This window comes from Anticarsia gemmatalis, chromosome 2 (genome assembly GCF_050436995.1).
Source record: "Anticarsia gemmatalis isolate Benzon Research Colony breed Stoneville strain chromosome 2, ilAntGemm2 primary, whole genome shotgun sequence".
Taxonomy (NCBI): Eukaryota; Metazoa; Arthropoda; class Insecta; order Lepidoptera; family Erebidae; genus Anticarsia; species Anticarsia gemmatalis.
Window position 1 is genome coordinate 7,129,528 of NC_134746.1, and position 23,527 is coordinate 7,153,054.

Below are 23,527 nucleotides of genomic sequence, written 5' to 3' on the forward strand. Positions count from 1 at the left end.
CTATTTCACTAAGCAATTTGTTACAAAGTTATTATAGAGCTTCAGTTTTTTAAGCAAAATAAGGAGCCAGTATCTGACCAAACCAGGTTTAGTAAGAAGCCGGTTCCCGACTGATCGAGCAGCCTCGCGAGGAAATATCTCGGTTACGCTCATTTCGAATTGAAAGAAAGGAATTGATTACAGAATTGTATTGACTCGTTTGAAAATAAAGATAGGTGGGTAGGTTACAATCATGCTTGGATGGTACGATCTTTGTGAGGTCTACATCTTACTAGTTCAACACATTCAACCTTTCGAAGAGCATCTAACACAATGAAACCAATGAGAATAATATAAAAAAATACCTTTATTTAAATCTTAAGTCTTATTCTTAATCATCAAGAATACAAGCATTAATGTACTTTTTTAAACATGTAATAAATGTAATGTTTGAAACGTAAAGTATTTATGTAAACATAAACCAAAGTTTGAACACAACTAAAAAAACAAAAGTAATAATAAGCTGCACATTAAATGTACCTACCTACCATAACTAATATTTAATAACATTTGCCTGGCCTCTTCTATTAGCTACCTATATTCCAAATCAACAAAGAGACTTCTCTTATACTTAGTATAATAACGTAAAGCCAATAGTGAAAGGCAGTAGACTATAATCCTAAACATAACAGTACCAACAGGTATTGGCCCAATAGGCAAATCGAAAAAAAATACAAAAATAAAGAAACAAAGGGACATAATGATATAAAAAACAAAGAAAAATGATGGATGTGATAAATCCATATGCTTATTAATAATGGTTTAATATCTCCTGTATCTAGAAGCACCAGCTTTAGCCAGTTGATCAGCCATCTCATTGCCATGGACTCCTTGGTGGCCTCCAACATATCTCCAATTAACTTGCACGTTACTCTCCCTCTGAGCTCTGTCCAATGCCCTGAAATCTGTTTCATTCCTCACTGGCTCTCCTGATGAACGTTTCCATCCATTGTTCTTCCAGGCTGGAATTCGCAAACAAATTAAAAAACGATTGAGTAGGTAGGCAGGTACTTACTTAATAATACACCGAGAGATCGGATTACGCCTTATCAGTAACTTGAAGCGGATGCCGTTTAGGACCGGACACAACATAACATGTAAAATACCTACGTACCTGGCATCCATTCCGTAGCAGATTGAATCAAGAACTTGGAGTCAGTATTGATGGTTAACCTGCCGACCCCTTGTTGCTCAGCTTGTTGGATGGCGCGGGTGGCTGCCTGGATCTCGCCTGAATTATTAGTCGCTCTGCCTGATACCGGCTCGCTCACGTTCATGGGGTGATTATCTCCCCAGAACACGCCGATACCAGCTCGAGCGTCGCTCCTTCCATTAGATAAGCAGGCGCCATCGGTGTAAACATTCACATTGCCGTTGTCGCTCATCTTGAAATTCTTTCCTACCTATGTTCCCGAGATTGTACCTACCTACCTATAAAAAAAGAATAATAAAAGTTTGTTAGTTATTGTATTAAGGTGTATAACAAGCTATTGTATGGAATTATACCTAAATATAATAATAACTGTTATTTCTTACGATGTTGCAACAAGATCGACAAAAGATGCTAGCCGGACGGACGCTTGGAATAGAATAACAAACTTGAACAGTTGAACAGGAAATGCTAACTTGCAATTAAAGAGACGCCAAGCTAGTGCTTGACCTTTGACCGGAAGAGAGAGAATATTTATTTAGTAAAGTGACCCTATTAGTGTTAAAAATACTAACGTAAAAAAATATTTAGTCTGTGGATAAAGGCTGTATTGGCTTGACAATGGTTACCTACCTTATATTCTACGACTTGAGTCTGGCCAATTAATCTAAAAGTTAATTTACAGTTAACATTTAAGCTGAAGAGTCCAATAATTTCAACTTTACGTCATTTAATTATTATACAAATTCGTTAGATAGTTAAAATTGTTTCTAGTCCTCAAAAACATGTTTTTCAGTTTGTATAAGATTTTTCTCTGTTATTATTTCACGCGCGAAAGAGCGTATGTGTAAAGGCACCTATAGTCGCAATTGTATCCTTTCTTCATACGGCGTTTTATGTTATAAGTCGGTTCGTAGGGTTAAGAGGTGAGCTGTTTGTAAAAAGAAACTAGGGACCCATATTATATAAGCATTTATTTTCGTATCTGTAGCAACTTTTAAAAAGTAAATATTCAATCTCATTGCCATTATGAATAGCAATTTACATAAACGCAACCCAGATCAAGCACAGTTTCTGTTTCTCACAATACACAGCCATGTATCATCAGGATTTATAATTACAAGGACTTTAACACAAATAATCAAATTTTGCACAGCCAATATTAAATAACAAAATGCTACACTATTACATATTCACTAACATATCAAATGAATATCTAAACAAAATTATCTTACTGTCACTAAAATATTCAAATCATCAACCAGCTGTGAGAAAGCCAACAACAAAAATTTTATTTTCAGGTAGTCCTAAAAAACATTACCTCATCTTAATATTATCATACCGACATACAGGCTTGGCCTTGATATAAGTAAAATATATTTACATGATATACTACACTCAGTTCAGTTTAGAGAAAATTAGACATCACATTATTATTAGAAACTAATTAAACTCATGAGTTCACCAAACATATTTATTTACAAGCTGATTAATTGAAGATTATACACAATTTCATTATAATTCAGTCTTCATTTATTATACCTGGCAGCACCTGCTTTGGCAAGTTGATCAGCCATCTCATTGCCATGTATTCCACAATGTGCTTCAACATAATTCCATTTGATTTGTAACTTATTTTGTACAGAGTCTAAATCTTTGAAGTCAGTCTCATTCTTCACAGGCTCTCCTGATTGCAACTTCCATCCTTTTCTCTTCCAACCTGGAAGTGTAATGAAAAAAAATCATATTATCTATGTGACCATTTTGTCTTCCAACAAGACATGTTAATTGAATTTGGCTACAGGAAACCTCTGTGCCCAGTAAAGGATAATATGAAGTTAAATAATAGGTATTATTAATTAATGCAGCAAAGGTCTTATCTCCATGATACCTAATTACTTAATAATATTATAACAAGAATAATGTATACAATTTATAAACATGTTTCAATTATATTCACCTGGCATCCATTTTGTAACAGAGTTGATTAAGAACTTTGAGTCTGTGTTGATAGATAGTTTTGTGAGTCCATTTTGTACAGCCTGCTTTATTGCTCGTGTAGCAGCTTGTATCTCACCACAATTGTTAGTAGCTCTACCAGATACAGGCTCACTGATGTTAAGGGGATGACCATCACCCCAGAACACACCGAGACCAGCTCGGGCCCCACTTTTACCATTTGATGAACAAGCCCCATCAGTGTAAACCACCACAAAACCATCATTGTCCAGCTCAAACTCCTCACCACCACTGGTTTTTCTTTTTTTCTTGGTGGGAGGTTCAATTAATATTGCCTTTTTGGCGCCTTTTGTTATAATTTTATCAACACCTTTCTCAAATGTTTTTAATCTTTTTTCTATGTCATCCATTTGCTTAGATATAATTGCGCCCAAATCATCAGAAATATCGGAAAAGTCATCATCATCTTCAAAAGTTTTGTCACTGGAACTAGCTTCAGATTTTGTTTTAGACTGGTTCACAACACTCTTATTATTTATGTTTCTCGACGTGGATGGTGAGTGTGCCCTTTTAAGGTTATTTGAAGGTGCAGGAAGCGATTTCCTCGAAGGTTTTGACTGTTGTGTTTTACTAGTTGTTTTAGTATTTCCACCCTGTGAGGTAATGAATTCTTGAGCTCCTACAACTGAATCGAATTTTTTATACCTAGCACCAGGAAAACCTTTTACTTGTGCTTCACAATCAGGCCATGTCATAAATATGCCGGCAGTACGTCCCTTTGCGACGGCATAAAAAGGCATTTTCGTATTTGTTAAACAGCTTTTATTAATTAATAAATCAGTTTTTAAAAGAACGTTTCGTGTGGCTACCCTCCAAATTGACATTTGATTGATATTTATTATTTCATTTGACAGTGGCACATGACAGTTAAGTGTTACCAGAACTAATTGTTTAGTCGATTTCAAATAAATTATTTATTTTACTATGTTATACAAATAAGTAAATTCCTGCAATAGGCTATTTTACAAACCTGTACCTATAAGTAGAACGGCAGACTTAAAGGTACTTTAATTTTTATTATTCTATATCTTTTACTTTGCTTTACTGATAACATGTACTATACATTTTAGTTAAGTTCTCTTCACATTTCGGACCAGATAAATCGCATGATCACATTAGTTACCTATTTACTGAATTAACTGATTATGTTTGCACTTGCAACTTTTTCTGGATAACAATTTATTCTAACTGAGTAGAAATCGGACTTACAGTCCTTGCGGGCCATTGTAGCGGTAGTGACCACACTCCTTAATGCGTGTTGGTTAAAATAGTAGCCGTCGTCATACATTTTTCCAATATTTGTAATAATAATATTATCTCATTTTAACCGTTAATAAGATCATGATGCCTGAATACTCAAACGACACTGCGTTGTCACAGTCGGCGGTTCGCAAACGACAGAGGCAGGAGACCGAGATATGAGACCCAGACCGGAGAATGCGACCACAACTGTTACTTTGCTTACGTTCTACCGTCCGTTTCAGTCTTGCTTGCGAACTGTTTCATATGCATAAGCAAAAGTGAAATAACGGCCGCAGTTTCGGTATCCTGTCTCTGTCGCATCGTGATGCTTACTTACCACAACTTTTACTTTGAAGTTTGACACTTGTGGTAGGTGTATCTTTGAGACTCATTTAAAATTTAATGTTGTTTGAGAATGTAGCCTTTACACTCTTTTTCAATCAAGCAGTCTGCCATGGTATATAAAATATCATGGTACATAAGCATGATATTTTTTGACGTCAACACTTCTACAGGCTATAACTATAAAATTGAAAATAAGTGGCTATCGACAATTATTATTCTCGTACGCCTACCAAGACTACTTAAGATTATGTAGAAGGTATATTGGTTCAAATAAAAGTCAATATAAATACAGTAATGTACTTTATTAGGAGACTTAACAATAGGTCTGTCATCGTTTATTTAATGTTAACACACCATTTTCTTTGTCACCACTAATGTCTGTAAAAAATCTTATATTTAAACAATGATCCACTGTGATTAATCTCGCGGCACTACGTTATTGAACTAGTTTGTTAACGACAGTCTACAACTGTGCATTCATTTCAATTAATACAATATAAAAAACGATAAGTATTGCGAACTTTAAAAATATGCAAACTAAAATATTTAATCAAGTGGTACGGATACATATTTAAAGAAATATCGTACCTACCTATTGTAAATTGAAAAACCTAGTTATTTTGTAAAAATACAATTTTGTTACTACTAAGTTCATTAGCAAATAAAATAATGAACTGTTACAATATTAGGCTTCTTAGGAACATACCTATTCCACACATACCAAATACAATTACATTATTATTATGATTTTAAAAATGCAAATTATGTATAAGTATGCAAATTGTAGGAGGTATCCATTATCGTGATTTTTTCTGTTAGATTCGAGTGATTGGTACAATTAATTTACGTATATACTGAAAAAATGGCACTATTTCGAAAAATGGCTTTAAGGATTATGCAGATAGTGTTCACGTCTTTGTTAAAGGTAATAAAACATTACAAACGCATTTATTATATATTATTATAACAAGAACTATTTACCCAATTCATATCATAACGACTACAAAAGAACACTAGGACAGTCCATTTCTTACTGAAAAGAATTTTCCTTAGAATCCGGTAACTTAAACATACAGACCTAAAATCTAAATTAAACTAAATTATACTCCAAGTTCAAAACAGCTAAGCTCAAAACTGGTTGGTATTTAAACATACCTCAATAAAATTATTCTAATATAAACAGTACACAACATATTAATAAAATTTGTTAAAAATGTGAACAATCGATTTGGTTAATACTTGGTAAAATTAGTTCAGTGGAGGATTGTAAATAGAAATGATTTAGGTATGGAAATGACTAGTCTTAACATTAACATGAAGCTTTACGATTATAATAAGTAGATAGGTATAGGTAGGTACGGGTGAATTCGGTGATCATGTTACTATTCGTGATAAAATATTAAGAATAGGCACAAATTTTATGTAGCTTTAGATAAAGTTATACAATTAGTTTTTGAAACTACGTATATATGAAAACAATTGGATTTAAAATCGATACTAACATTAAAACATTATGACATTCTCATTCATTTAACTTAGTAATTATGTCTAACGAGAATATTTTTAATAATATAATATAACTGAAACATAAAATTCATGAATAACTCAGTACTTTAGGCGATTATAAAATCTAACAACCGATTCTTTGGCTGTGACAAACATGTTGATTTGAATAAAAGGATTTTAGACAAATTACATCGAAGTGGTAGACCGTCAATTGGCTCGTCAGCACCTGTAGACTAGAGTATAACATAATCTACCTAGCATTATCTAGAAGCTTAACATTTATACAGCTGCCCTCGCTATATTTCACTACATTCATTTCATTATTATGTCGTTACACATCCCTCCTTTTACCGAACATTCATCCACACTTTCAAGATCTTTTCAAATGAGATTTTAGAATTAGAAGTTAATTTTAACCCCGGAAATGTATCCTTGCACCTTGACTTCAAGAGTAATTAAAACATCTGTCTATTACATAATAGGCACTGAATAACTAACACTTGCTTGTATGCGGAGCTTACATTTTTGTCTTATTACTGACAACATGTCATTTACTTCATAAAAGAAGATACAGATGCAGGATAGGAGGCGACCTCTTATCAAAAATAGTTTTATCTACTATTCTAAAGTAATCTGTGCGTGTTTATTATACCGACTTTTGTCATGATAAATAAATAAATAAAGCTTTATGGACGACTGATTTCTAATGACGGTGTTGTTAATTTGTTATTTTTGTTATTTCGAATATATTTTATGATTTGGATGGAGGAATGATATGATTGTAATTATTTGTAGGCTATAGATAGAGTACATAACAAATCACATTAAGGATTTATCGTGTAGTACACTGAACATAGCGTCAACAGAGTTAAGGGTAGGTTTACGCGACCATTTAAGGGCACGGTACACCTTCCCGTTCAACGCTGTTGACTGATTACTTGTACGACTACATTAGAGCGTACGCAATTGTAGACGCCCATACAACTTACATACATAACATAGTTCATAATCAAATTTAAACATTAACTTCTGCGCAAACAAAAAATACAATTGTTTGATATGGTTAATTTGAGACGTAAATTAAAATAATACATATATAAATACTACGCTACTAAAATGCTGAAACTAGTCTATGTGATGCTAACACAACGTTCAAAGAACAGTTTGTTTAAGATAATGCACTTTTTGTCCTAACTTCACACTAATCGACTATCAATGTTCGAACGCGGAATCGTCTAAACTCGCTACACTGACACAAGGCACGTATCAACCACTAGGATACGCTGAAAAAATATTTTCTCTGTTTCGATTAACGGATGAGATAATATTTCACAACTATTCTACAATTTGATATCAGGTAAGGTAGGTAATTATTGTTTTCACGAATTGCACGTTATCGTGTTATCTTTGGTGTTCACTGAAATAAATCGGTTTTTTAATTACAATGTATGGCAACATCACCGTACTCGCGTTCCCTAAATGGAACATTCGTCGCTGTCGCGAGCGTAGTCCTCGTCGTCCTCGTCCTGGCGAGCACTTTTCTTCTTCACTTTGCTGGAGACCACCCCGGTATTTACTTTACTGAATAAACTGCTACGGTTCAGCCGAGAGATTTCTCTCTGAGGACTGAGTCGCTCGGCCACCGCTCGCTCGTAGTTGTCTGAGATTTTATTAATACCGTTCACGGGACTAGTGATCGGTGATTTCGGTTTGACCGGCGAAGTCACCGCTTTCTTCCCCTCGGCGTTCTTGTCGAACAAGGCGCCGCTAGTCGCCGCCGTATACGAGGGCGGGTCCTTCGCTCGCGCTCCACTCGTTCCTAAAAGCTGAGAGTAAAGGAAGCTGTTGTTGCCGAAGCCGGAGTATCTGTTGTCCATTTTACCGTTGACCATCATCAAGCTGACCGGCTTTTCGGGCGGAACCGGTTTCTCGGATGGGAGCTTTTTTTCGGATGCACCATTTTTGGCTGGTTGATTTTGTCCGTTAGCCCATCGGTCATCGCCTAGGGAGTATATGGAGCTGAGGTTGACGTAGCCGCTGGCGGGCGCGGCGGGGTGCGCGGGATGCGCGGGGTGTGCGGGGTGCGCGGGGTGCGCGGGGCGCGCGAGATCCCGCGCCCGCGCGGCGGCGCCACACTCGCTGAGCGTGGACTCCTCTACGCTCGAGTCTTCGATAACTTCCGTATTCGTGATGTCGTCTAGATTTGGCGAGAGACAGTCTTCATCCGTCTCATCGTATGAGCTGAAATTGCAAAGTTCGAGTTAGAATACGTCCGACCGTCGCGATGAGGTCGTCGTTCGAATCGTATGTACTGAATGCAAGTGAGAAGTTCATCTTGTTAGTTTCGCTTCATGCGTTATGCTGTCTCGGTATTATTTACAAACAAAAGCTCAAAATGTTCAGTTGTGTGGTGGAGGGTTTACATATTAGAGGAATATTCGGTGTGTGTGTTTCATCAGTAAGGCAGACGAAGACTTTCAAGCAAAATCAACAGCGGTGAACTCTGGGATGGGAGACGCTTCAGACTCTGGTCGGTCGTGTTCACGTTTTAGATTCGAGTGCAAGAGTTCATACTGGCAAGCGACAAATCGTAAATGAGCAAAATGCAAGAGACCGTGTCTCAGCGGGCCACTGAGTCAAGCTCGGTTGTGACACACGAAATATCTGAACATGGCCAGTGCAACAATGGTACACAATACATACACTTCAAAGTTCAAATCACCAACACATTCTTACCCTAGCATAGCCAGATCTGTCTTCCTCCCTGATGAAAGAAATTTCAATATATAATGACGAAAGTAATAGGTATAATATAATAATATAGGGTGTAACAATACACATACATACATACAATACAAATATATAAATATAGTAACAGATAAAATAATATAACAGGGTCTAAATAAGTCTAATTGATGGTGATATATGTGTTAAATGATGTAGAGAGGATAATAGTATGATTCCTTGCGTTTGTTTAGGTACTAGGTGATATTATCGTTTGCATTCAGAACATATCGTAGTTGTTGCTAAACATAGCTATATTATAGTAATATTGTTACGAGGGTTCAGTTATAACAGGGGGTGTGCAGGTCTCCACAGTTCGTGAGAGTCGCGTGCCGCCACGAATGGCCACAATGCGCCAAAATGCATCCACAATGCGCCGTTATGTTTCTAATATCATCTAGTGCGTATTATCGGTATTATGACGGGCTCAAGACAGTTCTAATGTACACTCTACTTTACCACCGAGTAACGAATTATTTATTGGTATAATTTGTATCCGTTCAGTCCGTTAGTCCTGCACAACTCAAAGTATCGGGTCATACACTTCTTTTTCTCTGACTCTCTCATTATCCTATACAACTGCCTGTTTATGATAGAAACAAATATTATTATATCATATGTTTATAATAAATACATAATAATGTAGTATGATAGATGAGATGAGAGTATGAGGCTTACATTTGGTCCTGTGCGTCACTACCGCCCTCTTCCGCAACAAGTAATTCGTATTCTTCCGCTGCGAATCTGTCCCATTCTGACATCTAGAAAATAACAAAAATACACGAATTAGATTGGAATGTTGAGAAGTTATGGCTATAAACCATAGATTCAAATACCGGGCATCAATACAGTTGGGCATCTTTAGGCTCCAATAATGTAGAGCAGTGTATGAAAGTATAAAGTCTTACCTCACAATCGGAGTCGCGTTGCGTGGCGAAGGGGTCGCGCTGTTCGTGGTCCAGGTACTTCTCGAGATTGAAGAACGTGTCGAAGAATATCGGCGTCAGCTTGCACCTCTTCAGGTCTGACAACGTTATCTTGCCGTCTTCCGCTGGATGTACCATGTCCAGCATCTAAACAAACATTGAACATAGTAATTGCTGGTCGAATATTGACTTAAACCTTTTTATTACTGTCCTATCATTAGCGCGATTCTCTTCTTTAAATCTTAGTACGTAATACGTAATAAAATATGTTGCGTGGAAATTATACATTTAATCTAGATTATGGTAAATTAGGCGGCGCGTATAACGAGTTTGTTTTTCAAGTATTCATACTATTTTTCAGGTTTCATGTCGACCATGAACGCTGAAAGGGTTGCGAACATATTTTACATTTCATGGTCAAGGTGTTCATGACTAACTAGTTGGCCTTTCATTAGTATGACTAATAACTAAAATACTAACACGGTCTTTTGGTTCAGCTGTTATTTATTTCGTGAAACAAAACATGGTATAGCGATAAAACTCGATACATAACGATCGATGATGGAATCTCACGTGTCCTGTAAAGATCTTTCGCGACTTGGCATACACAACTTCATAGGACGATACTAGGATAGACTGTTGTAGGTATTGTTCGTGCTTGTTACTTTTGCAGATTTGATGCGTTTCTCATGTAGTATAACATCTAAATAAAATTAAATATAAAAAGACGAAGGTAACTCACTTGACACAAGCAGTCATTAAAAGGCAGCGTTTCAATGCCGATGGCCTCCATCCTCTGCATCTGTTCTTCGTAGAAGTATTCCAGCTCGTACATCGATATGTAGCCGTCACCGTCCACGTCCATACATCTGGAAATAATTACAATAACTTGAGAATGTTGACAAACTATAAAAAATACATATGAATTTCTTTTTTTTCCAACCAGTTCTCTACAATGATTTTACTTATAACTATTAACTACTTACAAAAAAAGTAGCTTATAATGTCGATACCTATCGATTAATTTTTAGTTGCAGAATTCAGCTTAGTCGATAACTGTTGTTTATTTCTAACTGAATAACCAACTATTATAAATGGATAAGAAACCCACAACAAATTACTTACTTTGCCTAAATAATTACAATACTTTGTAGGCACCTATGTACACGCTTTCACAAAAGCTATGAGGTTGTTAACCTCATTGTCGAAAACTCATGTTTACTCCAGCATATAATATTTCATTACAAACAATAGCACAGTTAAACAATACGTAAGTATAGTAATGTATAACGGAGCTGGTGGCTAAAGTTACGTGACAAGGCTGTGTGGAAGTTTGTCAAGTGCCTTCATGCATGCAACTGTATTAAAACTTGTGGCCAACATGGCGGACTTTGTGCTATCAGCTGTTTTTTTGTGATTCATTTTTAAAATCTATAGATAATTTATCTTTGTGTTTTGTACTTGAGCATTGATAATCTAGCGGTCTAAGCATGCGTCTCCCGCGCCCGTGATCGATAGCTTCGAGCCCGAGGCAAAACACTGTGTGTATATGAATTAATTTTTAGTTCTTCTTACGGCTTAGGAAATAATCGTGATGAAATCCCGCATGCCCGAGATCTTTAGAACAGTTACTGTTATTGAAGGAAAACAAAGTTCCCAACCCGCACTTGATCATCGTCGTGGGTTGATGAACCTCTTCCTAATTCCGTGAGGAAACCCTTTCCAGCATTGGGAGTGTAATTGATCTTATATGTTTTTATTTTATACCTGAACCAGTATTCGATGGCGGTGGGATGTGTCTTGTCTTCCTCAGCCAGCAGGAACCACACGAACTCCGTGTACGACATACGAGGCTCGCCGTCCGGCGTCACTCGGTTCTGGTTGCCTCGCGTCACGCACCCTGATAGCACCCGCTCGATCATGCGACTTGATAGCGCTGGAAATATAAATTAACGTTAATTAAATGTTTAAGAAATATTGTTTGAGATTGTGTGGTTTACCAGTGTACCTGGTAAAACATCAAGACTCTCATAGTTAGCTACTCGTATGAGAGTTTTTCTTTCTTCATTATGAGGGGCAGCTCAGCAATATGCAAATACTGAGAATAAAATTGGATTCATAAATAATATTATAGTTCTAGCTGGTTCATCAACATTTATCAATAGTCGATAAAATACGAAGTTAGCAAATATCCATCACGTAAAAATATCAATCGCATTATGGTTTATTTATACGATAATCTTCGTTCAATAAAAACTATTCGTGGATACGGGAACTCATAATTCTGTCAAAACTTTTGCCAAACAAATGTAACGTGACACGGTATTATCTTCGGAAACGAAAGTTTTGCGTGAACAATAGCTTTGAGCTTCATTTCCTTATGGCAGTGTCTGATGCATGGTAAATCTATAGCAATACCTGTATGACGATTTCCCTAAACGATAATTCCATACATTTTTAATCATACCGAAAATGCTTCATATACTTTTTACTTGGCTTGTTTGAGCCGAGGGACTTGTACATGAATTTGCGTTTAAGCAGTAAATTAACCATCAACCGAATAGAGTCGTTAAGTTAATTCACTGCTAACCGCAAACCGTAGGGCGCGTGTGTATTCAAGCAACCGCACTGTTTAAAATGTCGGTGCATTTTGTCTATAGGCTGAATGAATGCTTACCATGGTCATTGTGCCTCGCGAGATCGTGCTTGTCTATGAATAGGTCGTGGTCTCTGTCCAGCTCCCAAAATTTACAATAGATGACGTAGAAATGTTCATAACTGAAAAAATAACAAGAAAATGTTGTTTGATGTGGATTTTTTTTTGGTTAGTTTCACTATTATTGAGTAAATATTGTGAAGCTCGTTGATCTTTCAATCTTTTTAAAATTACGATTAAATGAGTCAAACTATGGTCTTAAAATTAAAAAACGTAATGTAGAAGTAAATATTATTATGAAAATGTTGTGTAAATTACCTAAAATATTGCGTAACTTGATTAATGTCTTCTTCGTCTTCTAATAACTGAATAACTTGAAGTAGATTCGACCTTCTCAGTTCGGCGATCGTTATTCTGCCGGACCAAGTTCGGTTCACGCAATAAAATATCCTAGCGATCACCTGAAACGAGAAATATTCAAATCAATAAGTTTAGATTCAAAGAATTTTCAATTAAGTTTGTGGTATTATAGCATCTATTAGAACATTCAACAATTCGCAGCAAAAGCCGCTTAGCAATATCACTGAGTGGAATACTCATAAAACATATTCACGTTAGAGGCTATAAGAAATAAATGCAATGTATTGCGGTTCGCTTCCCATTCAGCCATTATGTGTGGCAGGCTTTAGTATGCAGCGCGAAATTTCCCAAAGGGCTAAGTTCCCGTTGTTTGGCGTTCCAATAACGCTAGTCGTTTCCTGGAATGTCTTAACTTTACGAACGAATCATACCGAAAAAAGGTTGTCATAATTTCCCGCTTCGATAAAGTTGGAAAAATTTAAATTTATATTTAGAATTCCGATTACGGCGGGCAAAGAATATAACAATCAAAAATGTAGGAATGTGTAGCGTTTCATTCGAACTCCCTTGTCACCTCTATTCCTAATCGTTTGATCTTCTAACAACAAGACAACCTTTGTTTCTAGAATCTCAACGTAAATAGATATTCTTACATTTTTACCCAAAATTGTTTAAGGTTGTTGCTCCTATCGTTCACAAACCGAATGCATTAATTTCGCATTATAGTTTAACAAATACTGTCGAGTGTAACGATTGCCGTATTTAATTCTCAAATAATTAATAATAACAATTTCGTTTCCACGTGTACTTACAGTATGCACATATCTGGAGTGGAACTCTGTGGCTTCTTTAAGGAAGGAGAGTCCCGGGTGCGTGTCCACGACGTCTTGTACTAAAGGCACGAAGTCTTCGGGCGCCAATGTGTTGCTCTTCCCTCTCGTCAGGATGTGGACGAAGCGGGAAGCCTGGTCGTGGCAATGTGACGTCATTCTGGAAACAAACAGATTAAAATGTAAAAAAATTGTCTCCAAATTTATGTTTTTTTTTGGTTAAGGTAAAATAGCAGGAAAAAATTGTAAGATTTCTATCATTTTCAAGGAAACATTGCCGGAAAATGAGCAAGTTTATTATATTAATTTGTCAGTTATAATAAGCGTAGTAATAAGTTATTAACTATTAAGGACTTCAATGAAGCATACATCGATTTCAATGGTAGCCGATCCCTAACTATCGTAAGTGGGTAAGCGTCGAGGACAATATGTGACCTAGATGTTATACTGCTTCGTAACTGAATAATTGCCCAATTTCAAAGCACTTTACAACTGTTCCAGAACTAACTACCAACATTATAACGTTTCTAGTTCAGAACTCAGATGTAGATCGCTGTTTACTTCGTAAAAAATCGCCTTTTTCCTTCTACAAGATGCCACAATCTAGGCCAAAGTTATGAAAAATAATAGATTTTATTTCCCTCCTGAAAATGTTTCAGGAACGTCGGCAATTTACCAAAGAATTACTATCAAGGGAAATATTACTTTTTTATGTGTTTAATTATACTTTTTATAATATCGTCCACTTAAAGTTCTCAGAAATTTCATAATTAGGCGCTGTAAAAATAACAATGGCGAGCATTTCAAGTTTATGAAGATTTGGTGTGGAAAAATGTTGTTTGTTTATTAAAATTACTGAATTCCAAGTATGAAGCCTTGAACTTAACTTGACTGGACTGTAACTCTGAAAATATTTTGGCGAGTTATTTAACCTTCTTCGTTGCGTTACTCATAATTATTACAAAGAAGTACTTATATATGTTATACTTTAAAGAGACTTTTTGAGGTAAAGGTTAAAAGTAAAAAAAAATCGAACTATCGAAGCATTAGAGTTACCAAGAACGTTTTGAATCAGGTTAAATCTTGATATGATAAGATGCCACAATATCACCAAAATTATGATTACTACCTACAAGCTTTAAACGGTCACCGAGAGAGATAACTGTTATACCACATTAAACCTCAGGCTTCAGTAACAAAAGGACTCTATCTCTATAAATAAATTATAAATTTAACCCATTAATGTCACACTGCTGGGCTAGAGCCTCCTCTCGTAATGAGGCAGGGCAGCCTTGAGTCCACTACGCCAGCCAATTGAATTGCGGTGATAGTATGTTTACAACTTACTCTCTCCAATAGTCAATAAACTTGTGTCCATCGACGGGCACGTGGAGGTTCTGCTGAGTGGCGAGGAACAGCGGCATCTTCCAGTACAGCGGGCACTCGCACGCCTTCACTATGTGCTTGAAACTGTCGCGGGGAACCTGTGACCAAGGAAAATATACCATTAAATACTGTTTAACCTTTGCTCAGTATGGGGACGGTTTTCTTACAGCCAATATAGTGTCAATTTGTTCAGAGACATTTAAGAAAATCCGATTTTAACGTTTAAAAGTATCGATAACCTTATTCGAGCGCAAATGTTCCATAAAGTATCAATTTCATTCAGTTTTAAAGGTAGCCATAAAACGAGGTTATTCTTATCCAATATGTTTACATACATGGCTTGAAAACCTACTGGCTGATTAAAAAAGCCGAAAAAAAATAACGATCCATTGTTGTCCTAAAACGCAGAGTCCGACAGTTATGCGGTCCAAAATCGCGGTAATCTTTTACATTTCCGTTTCCTCAGGCCAGACAGGGAGGCGTCGATGTCTCATGTCAAGTTGGACATTGAATGCCGTGTGTATGCCGCGCATTCCGCCATCAGCTTCCGTTGTGGAATATGGGCCTACCTTTACACGTGTAAGGTTAGGTTAAGCATCAAACGTACCGGTGGGAATGCTCTGAAATTGGGGTGAACGATACGGAGGTTTATCGGTGTTGTATATTATATTAATTTGTTGGAGTTTTTCTTTGTTTTCCTCTTCGAACGATTGGATACTGATTAAGGTACTTTATGAATGACCCGTATGTTTCGTGTACGAGTTTCATAGACTTACTATTCGATATGTAAGTGTGAATATTCGGATAACCCTTCTCATCTAGTAGGTATACTGTTTCTGAGTATTTCTGTATAAACTTATTCCCAAGCAAGAACACGCAGGTTGTTTTTCAATTCTACTTTCGTGAAGGCACGATCGTATGAATAAAGGGGACGCTTCAATACTCGCCAGGGGCAAATAGAATGAATAGAAAAAAGGATGAATACTCTCGCCCAAGTACGTTCTGATATAATCACCGTCTTTATTGATATTTCAGAAGAAATTTTCAATAAGCATTCACGTGCACAAAAATAAATGATTATGATGTTTTTACAAGTACATGTAATATTTCATATTCTCTGAGCAGACATCGCTACGTAAGTATTGCATTATTTTATTTGTATGCTGAGATAGTCTGCTGCTTGCATTAATTAATCCGATACTGGAGACAGTAAGCCGCTCAATAACCTTCATTGTATGGTTCTACGACCAATGCTCGCTACTTTGTTTATGATCCTATAGAACGGTTTAAATTGGAATCTAAGCTTAGCGTCCAACTAACGCCTATCTATTTGAATAATCTAACAATAATCGTTAATATAAATGAGGCTTATTATTCATAGAGCTTATTTAAGCAATTTATTGTACAGGCTCAAGAAGGCACTTAGCGCTATTATCTGCCAAAGCAGTTCAATCGATTTTAAATTGCAACTGGCCATTTTTGGCGAACGATAAAAAAGGCGATAATGGGACAACAAAATTCCTAATTCAAAACGACAAGTGAGCGGGGTCACCGACCGCCGGTAAGTAGGTCAGTGAGACTTGACGTGGCTATTTATAGTCTATGGACGGCTAGGTTTGACACAAGTCGCGATGCCCCGCGGCCAAGCGCCCTTCCTATGTGAATCGGGAATGATGAACGAATGAACTATAATGGACTGGACGTTTTTGATTACCTACCTCAGGGCGTTAGGTCAACGCTTTGATGTTGATAGGGAACTATGTTTGTTTGTTAAAGACGGGTTATGGTTTCTAAATTGACTATTTTTTTGTATTAAGGGGTAGAGTCATATGACAAAAAAGGTGCTAAGAGAAATTTGAAATATTTTCTAACTAAAATCGAGATATAGCTGAAATATGTAGGATATTATTTTTTTATCTCTGTTTCAGGAGCAAATCGTTTAATTTTGCAGACTTCTATACTTAGTTAACTTAAAGACAATCTAAAACTGCGTCGGCTGACGCAGATTAAATTTCCTTAAGGAGTAAACATATGTTTATCCTCAGTTTTAAATGTTTTGCGTCGCAGTGTCTTCTAAGCCCTAAACCAAATATGCACCTCTACTAACAATAACTACATCAAACGTATAAGTTATCAAAGGGTAATGATTTTAATTTCAAAGGATATTCAATTAGTAACATTTCGTTCACACGCATGTTCCATAATTATTATATCGTTCAGTAAACTGCTTTGAAGTGTAAGTAGGTAGTTGACACAAATTGTCGGTTCAATGCCTAAACTGTTTGATGTTGGGATACTTTCTCAACTAGTCTCCTGTGACGTAATTAAAAGAGTCGGGAATCTAGCAAGAAAAGTTTAATTTGTTGTTAGAACCTTAAAAATAGGTTTAAATGCTTGTACTTCATGATAAGTAGGAAAAACAAAACAAAAAAAAACATTGCATTTGAAGGATGCCGAGAACATGCTTAAAATAAACCGATTTATTTTCGACAGAAATTATTGCGACGGAAGCTTAAAACTTTTTTTTACGGAACTATAATTACTGACAAGTTGTTAAAAATTAATAATTTATTGAATGCGGATTCAATGACAACCTGCAGGCTTATTAATTTTATCCGTGTATAAATATAACTGGCTGTATGCATTGTGTTCTGTGCATAAGGTGAATGAAACCGCGGCTTCTCGGTAGACCTTCACTGCTATGAATTATTAATAAGTTGTACGGAATAAATACTAATAAATGTTAACGGCTATAAAACTTAAGCACTCTGTGTTGAATTAATGTTAAAATATACATAAATATCGTAGTAAAAAACGCGTTGAATTTTAATAGTTGGACATATGATTCGATTCTCACAGATTAATGCAGTTGGTGCTGACCAATGATGTATGTTTATTAGCTTCATGTTACCGCCTACGTTACCGAGTCCTACAAAATACCAAAGCAATAAAGTGCTAATATTCTTCGAGTTTTTTCTCTATTCAATCTTTGAACTGAACTTTTACTACAAAACTTTTAAATTATTGATTACAGCCTAACTTTACTTTATATTATAAATGCATTTATTTGGAGACTTTAATATGTATTTGATTCTATGTGTTATCATCGTTACCTAAACAGTTTTCTCAGCAGCAACAACAAACATACGCATCACATTCAAATACGAGGCGAGTCGTTTAAGCCAATATCTGCAAAAGGTCCGGACCTAAGCTCGTAATCTGAATGTGATTATAATGTTTCTTACAGACTGTGGAGCAAATATCAAACGGAATATCGTACCTATTCGTAATATTGATATTATGTAGAATTTCAGATAACGGCGCATTTATGGGCAAGAAAGTTTTAGCACGTGTAAAGGGGGTTAACATAAGTACATAGATTATATAGTACCTTTTTCCCATAGAGGTAGGCAGAGACCAAAGTACGCCACTTGGTGCGATCTTAAGAAACTTTCCTTGCCTCATTCACATCAATACATCTTGTTATAAAGAAAAACATACGTTACCTAAAAACAAATTCCCCATATGTATAGATATAAGAATGATTAGGAAGACCGGGTCATGGTTAAAATATCGACCTCCCACGCAAGTGGTTTGGGCTTACACGCCTGATGCCCGCTGAACTTTAGAGGGATGTCTATTCCATCAATTCAAGCTTGTAACCTCACATACTGAGAGGTTATAATATGTATGAGTGGCCGGTGGCGGGACAGCAAATAGATTAATTGATATGAAGAAAAGCTAACTTTTAAACTTTTGCACGATTATAATTTTGTATACAGATATAACACGAACACGCATTTTAAATGCCTGACGTTTCGGCGCAGGTTACACTGGCCCCGGTTGCAGGCATTCCAAGGGTAAATTCGGGTTCGCTTTTAATCCCGTATGCTATAATATAAAGAAAATACGTAGTCTAATAGTGTGACAATCACTTTATAATGTAGGCAGGTCTTGCTATGAAACGAGAATTCACGTCTTTTCAGACGCCTTATAATATTTATCTTAGCAATATTTATCGAACGTGACATAAGTCGGTAACATACAAAGTCGTAAGCTTTGTACGTGCTAGGATTGTGCCCGTTGTAATAAAAACTTTAGGGCGCATTCCACCCCCTACGGATAAGTGATATCTAGGACATAAATTTGAAAATAGAGCGCGCGATTTAAGTTCGGAAACTATAAAATAAGTCGTAACTAGTAGCCATTTTAGTACCAAAGAGAGAAGACTCTATGGTTCGCATTCTTTTGTCTCTTGAAACTATTTTAAAACTGACTCTGTTAAACTTAAAATTAGTTACTTAAAACTTGAAAATTAAGATGCCTAATAAGATTTTTTATGAAAGTCTGTGATTTAGTGCCTTCTGGGTACTTAAAAATTTGAGTAATTTTGTCTGCAATTTGCATTATTAAACTTACAAAGCAAGTAATTTTTAAGTAGGCGTTTAACAAATGCGTATAATTTTAATAAAATAAATATTTACGCTGGTCGTAACTCTACAATGTTGTTTCCTAGAGCTTTGTTATCCATCCGATTTTATTATACTAAGGTAAATGATAGCTTTCTGCAACAAAAAATCTATTGTACAACTACATGTTCAAAAAAACATAAAATGCACATATCGTGTACTAACTGACATATAAGGCACTAAAACATTTTGTTGCCGCCGCGCTTCACCGCCGAAGCGCAACCATCACTCGCTATTAAACTCACTTCAATCCAACCCGATGACAATGCATTTAGCTATACATCGCTCCTTATGTCGAAGGCTATGAGTGAAACACAATACCAAAACGTCAATGGTCACGGTATATTGTGATATATTGATTCGCATTATCCGATATGGCTTGTATCAGTGTTTAACTTGCCAAGTTAACCGAAGCGTGATGACTACTGTAATGACTATTACTTACATGCGATTAAGATCTAATACTGATTAATATTAATTGATTCAAATACCATATTTTTTTTTTGGTACATAATAATGAGTAGCTCGTTGCTTAGTTAACAACAGCCGCGCGGTTCGATCTCTGAGGTTAAGCCTCGCTTGCCGAGGTTGTTCTGTGAATGGGTGACCATCTCATACATATCAAGTTCCTCCGTGTTTCGAAAGGCATGTTAAATTGTGGGTCCCGGTCAATTTCGAAGATGTTTGACAGTCGTAAACAGTAGTCAGAAGCTTGAAAGTCTAACAACAGTCTTACCGAAGGCCGAAGGGTATCGTGTTAACCCAGGAAACTGGGTTGTGGAGGTCAGATAGGCAGTCGCTCCATGTAAAACATTGGTATCAGCTGCATCCGGTGAGACTGGAAGCCGACTCCAACATAGTTCGGAAGAAAGGCTAAGCGATGACAAATACCATACATATTTACGTTTACAGTTTTGAATGAGAACCTTTGTTTTCATTCCTATTATAGCAGAGGATACGCAGCTAAATAATCTCATTTAAAAGATTATCTGAAAACACTTAGACGGAAAAACGAATATAGATTCGGTTTAATTCAACAGACCTTTAAAAGTAATTAATCACACACCAAAATTAGCTTTTCACGTTTATTTTCACTTTCCGTTGCCGCCATTTTTCCGCCTTCCTGAATAACATAGATGAAATTATTCTATTTATTTAACCGAGGTTGATACTTGGGACTCAAGCTGCGTAATATTAAATTAAGGCAATTTGCTCTAAATCCTAGCGCTTCCATTAAGAGGTGCTCTTTGGGACGGCCTCAGGCCTGCTCGTAGTAGCGCACTGCGGTACTAGGGTACTACGCCTTTATAGAGACAAATTTAAACACATTGGAACTTTAAAAAAGAGAGTGGAACGTTTTTTTAAGTAAACAAGATAAACTTCTTTTTGATTCTGACTGATTTATTTGGCAATTAGGAAAATGTGCCCAAAAAATTTACGAGATTTTTGCCTTTGCCGTATCATAACGTAATGTAAGTTGTTATTACAATTTTATTATTTTTCTGAGTGCGTCCTGTTGTTCCTGTCAAAAATTGTATTATTTGTATGAGGATTAGACAAAAGTTTTTATGTAACAAGAGTTTATTGTACTGCAATATTATTACTCAAAGAAGAGGCTTCACTACATAATTCTTTAGATGTTCTTATTTAGCTTATATTTTAGGCATATATTTTAAAATAGAAAGGTTTTCAAAAAGACATCTTTACATATTTTAGGGTTACGTAATTTGTCCCTAATATCAATAGTTTATGAAGAACTTAAATTAAGCAAAGTCTACCAATAAGGGACATTTCAATGTGCAATCGAAACTGGCTGAAAAATGATGTAATCGCTAAGAAATAAGAATAAATATTTGTTATATTATTCTCAGTTCCGTTTGCAAAGCCATGAAGCCACTTACCCAGAGTAGGAAGTGACCCAGAATTGAAATAGACACTACTCGTAGTGATCGCTTTCAAACAACAGCTGAAGAGGGAAATCATTTGTTGCCAATGTCATAGCAATAACGAAAATCTTCCTCTACTTAACTAAACCATGCTTTATCCCAACTTTTTTTCACATTTACCCACCTCTAGATGGATAAAATCTAGCAGTATCCTTGCATAATATAGTGATTCGTTTTTTTTGGTACTTTTATCATTGTCTATGGACCCGCCTACCATCCCTCAGGAAAGGCTCCAGTGTGCACTTAGGGCTGTCTATGGTCTGAAGCTAACGGTTTAGAGTCTAACCCGTAGGCTAAAGTCATGTTAGAAATAGTTAAATGTCATATAAATTAACTACATATTAAAGCAAACTGCTAGTTGCTTTCGAGAGTATGTTTGTAACAAGTTGGGCCATTCTGTGGTTCGTGGTTGTGAATAGTCGCAATTACTTATGATTAATTGATACTGAATTTCGTTAGAGACGTCTAGTGGGTATGTTTGTCAACTTAGTTTTGCGAGTTTCCTGTACTTGGTGAATTTCAATAGACAACATTGTTTTTTTAAAGTAAAATTTGTATTTAGCTTTGTTTAATTTACTGAAATAATAGTGTAAATTTCTAAGACTTTATGTGTATATTATTATGTTTAGTTAAACTTTATACACATAAGTCGTCACTGCTCCTCAGAAGTTAAAGAGTTATAAACATTTTTAGCCCGAAACCTAGGTCTTTGTGTATCGTAAATCTTGTTCCTTTCTTCACTCATTCCATTCTCCATTCACCTTTACTGCGTTCATTCATAATTCAGTTCTTTCGTAAACCACAAACCGTTATAGTGTTATAAATATCGCATTATATTTTTACTGCAACGTGGTCCGATTGACCCAAATGTGTTGAATGGGGAGAGGTCGCGAATCGTCGGCCAAGTGGGCTCGGCTCAACGAACAAGTGACCCTTTGATGGACTAATGTGCCGCCATTTAACTCAGTCTGATACCAAACTACAATGATCAATCACAAAATTCGATACCAACTGCATTACTCAAGTGCATTATGTACGTTCAAAGACCTATTTTTCGATTTGAATAAAATGATTAATTTTTAATTTTGATATTGGAATAATTTTAAATATCCCTTTCACCCTATGGTCATCTGATAATTGATTTTTGTACTTCGAGTGTTATCACAATTTCTATCGGAACATGTTTATTTATGTGCACATTAAAAGCGTGCATTAATTATACGTACAAGTAACATAGTAACAAATTCGTTGCTAAAAATACTAAGGCGAGACGAAAACGATACTTCTAATTAAATTAACGAATGTTTTGTGCCAAAATCTTGTTTCGCGGGCACACGTCACGCTAATTCGTATAGAAATCGCAATAAATTGTTAGATAAAAAACGTAATTACTTGTAATCACTTCCCGTCGCCGTAAATACGGAACAATGGGTGTGTGAGGACGTCATTTGCATTATGTGGTGTTGTAATATCCGTGAGAATCCTCCCACGTCCTCCACGCTCCGTACGAGACAGGCATAAGAAAAATTGTTTAAAGTCCACCTTTTGATTTATTATTGCAGTTTTTTGGGACTTCGGCACGTGATAATGATATCGTTTGCCAGTGTTGTAGGTAGATCATAGTCAACAAAAAGTTCTGTTGTTAAAAACTTATTACTTTGAGTACATGTTAAGCAATCAGTAATGTGGTACCCTGTGTATACAGGAAACAAACTTCGCTCGCTGCATGAAGTTTAAAACTTTACAAATACATATTTCTAGAGGTAGGAAAGTGACGCGTCTCATATTTAATCGGGGAGCGAACAAAGAGCCGCCAACTTTTCACACAATTCACCGCAAACTTGGACAGGCAGAGGTATTGGCGATACA

At 36.2% G+C, this 23,527-nt stretch overlaps 3 protein-coding genes across 4 annotated transcripts in view; all 3 read right to left on the reverse strand.

Moving 5' to 3' along the window:
• Positions 1–327: 327 nt before the first annotated feature.
• LOC142982178 (ribonuclease H1-like) lies at positions 328–1,729 on the reverse strand. 2 transcript variants are annotated; one of them, XM_076128571.1, is made up of 3 exons: positions 1,576–1,729; positions 1,154–1,470; positions 328–1,001 (listed from the first exon to the last, which is right to left on the reverse strand). In XM_076128571.1, the coding sequence occupies exons 2-3, from the start codon at positions 1,422–1,424 to the stop codon at positions 802–804; spliced, it is 471 nt and encodes a 156-aa protein (XP_075984686.1). In that variant the 5' UTR covers positions 1,425–1,470; positions 1,576–1,729; the 3' UTR covers positions 328–801. The 2 variants fall into 2 exon arrangements, with proteins under 2 accessions (XP_075984686.1, XP_075984693.1); XM_076128578.1 differs by having other exon boundaries at positions 1,546–1,671.
• A 417-nt stretch (positions 1,730–2,146) lies between these two features.
• Positions 2,147–4,035, reverse strand: LOC142982193 (ribonuclease H1-like). Its single transcript, XM_076128589.1, has 2 exons — positions 3,150–4,035; positions 2,147–2,909 (listed from the first exon to the last, which is right to left on the reverse strand). Exons 1-2 carry the CDS (start codon positions 4,030–4,032, stop codon positions 2,719–2,721), a joined length of 1,074 nt encoding a protein of 357 aa, XP_075984704.1. The 5' UTR covers positions 4,033–4,035; the 3' UTR covers positions 2,147–2,718.
• Positions 4,036–5,078: 1,043 nt separating this feature from the next.
• Positions 5,079–23,527, reverse strand: part of LOC142982211 (uncharacterized) — a 120,607-nt gene continuing 102,158 nt past the window's right edge. The window contains exons 3-11 of the mRNA XM_076128611.1: positions 15,205–15,341; positions 13,840–14,017; positions 12,986–13,128; positions 12,689–12,789; positions 11,779–11,947; positions 10,754–10,880; positions 9,994–10,158; positions 9,764–9,846; positions 5,079–8,542 (exon numbers count right to left, since the gene is read on the reverse strand). Coding sequence (XP_075984726.1) covers positions 7,777–8,542; positions 9,764–9,846; positions 9,994–10,158; positions 10,754–10,880; positions 11,779–11,947; positions 12,689–12,789; positions 12,986–13,128; positions 13,840–14,017; positions 15,205–15,341 — 1,869 coding nt within the window. The 3' untranslated portion in view covers positions 5,079–7,776. The remainder of the gene's footprint in view (positions 8,543–9,763; positions 9,847–9,993; positions 10,159–10,753; positions 10,881–11,778; positions 11,948–12,688; positions 12,790–12,985; positions 13,129–13,839; positions 14,018–15,204; positions 15,342–23,527) is intronic.

Coding starts and splice junctions, on each gene's coding strand:
- LOC142982178 (XM_076128571.1), bottom strand. CDS start 1,424: ATGAGCGACAACGGCAATGTGAATGTTTACACCGATGGCGCCTGCTTA. Junction 1,002..1,153: donor TGCTACGGAATGGATGCCAG/GTACGTAGGTAT, acceptor TGCGAATTCCAG/CCTGGAAGAACAATGGATGG.
- LOC142982193 (XM_076128589.1), bottom strand. CDS start 4,032: ATGTCAATTTGGAGGGTAGCCACACGAAACGTTCTTTTAAAAACTGAT. Junction 2,910..3,149: donor TGTTACAAAATGGATGCCAG/GTGAATATAATT, acceptor TTACACTTCCAG/GTTGGAAGAGAAAAGGATGG.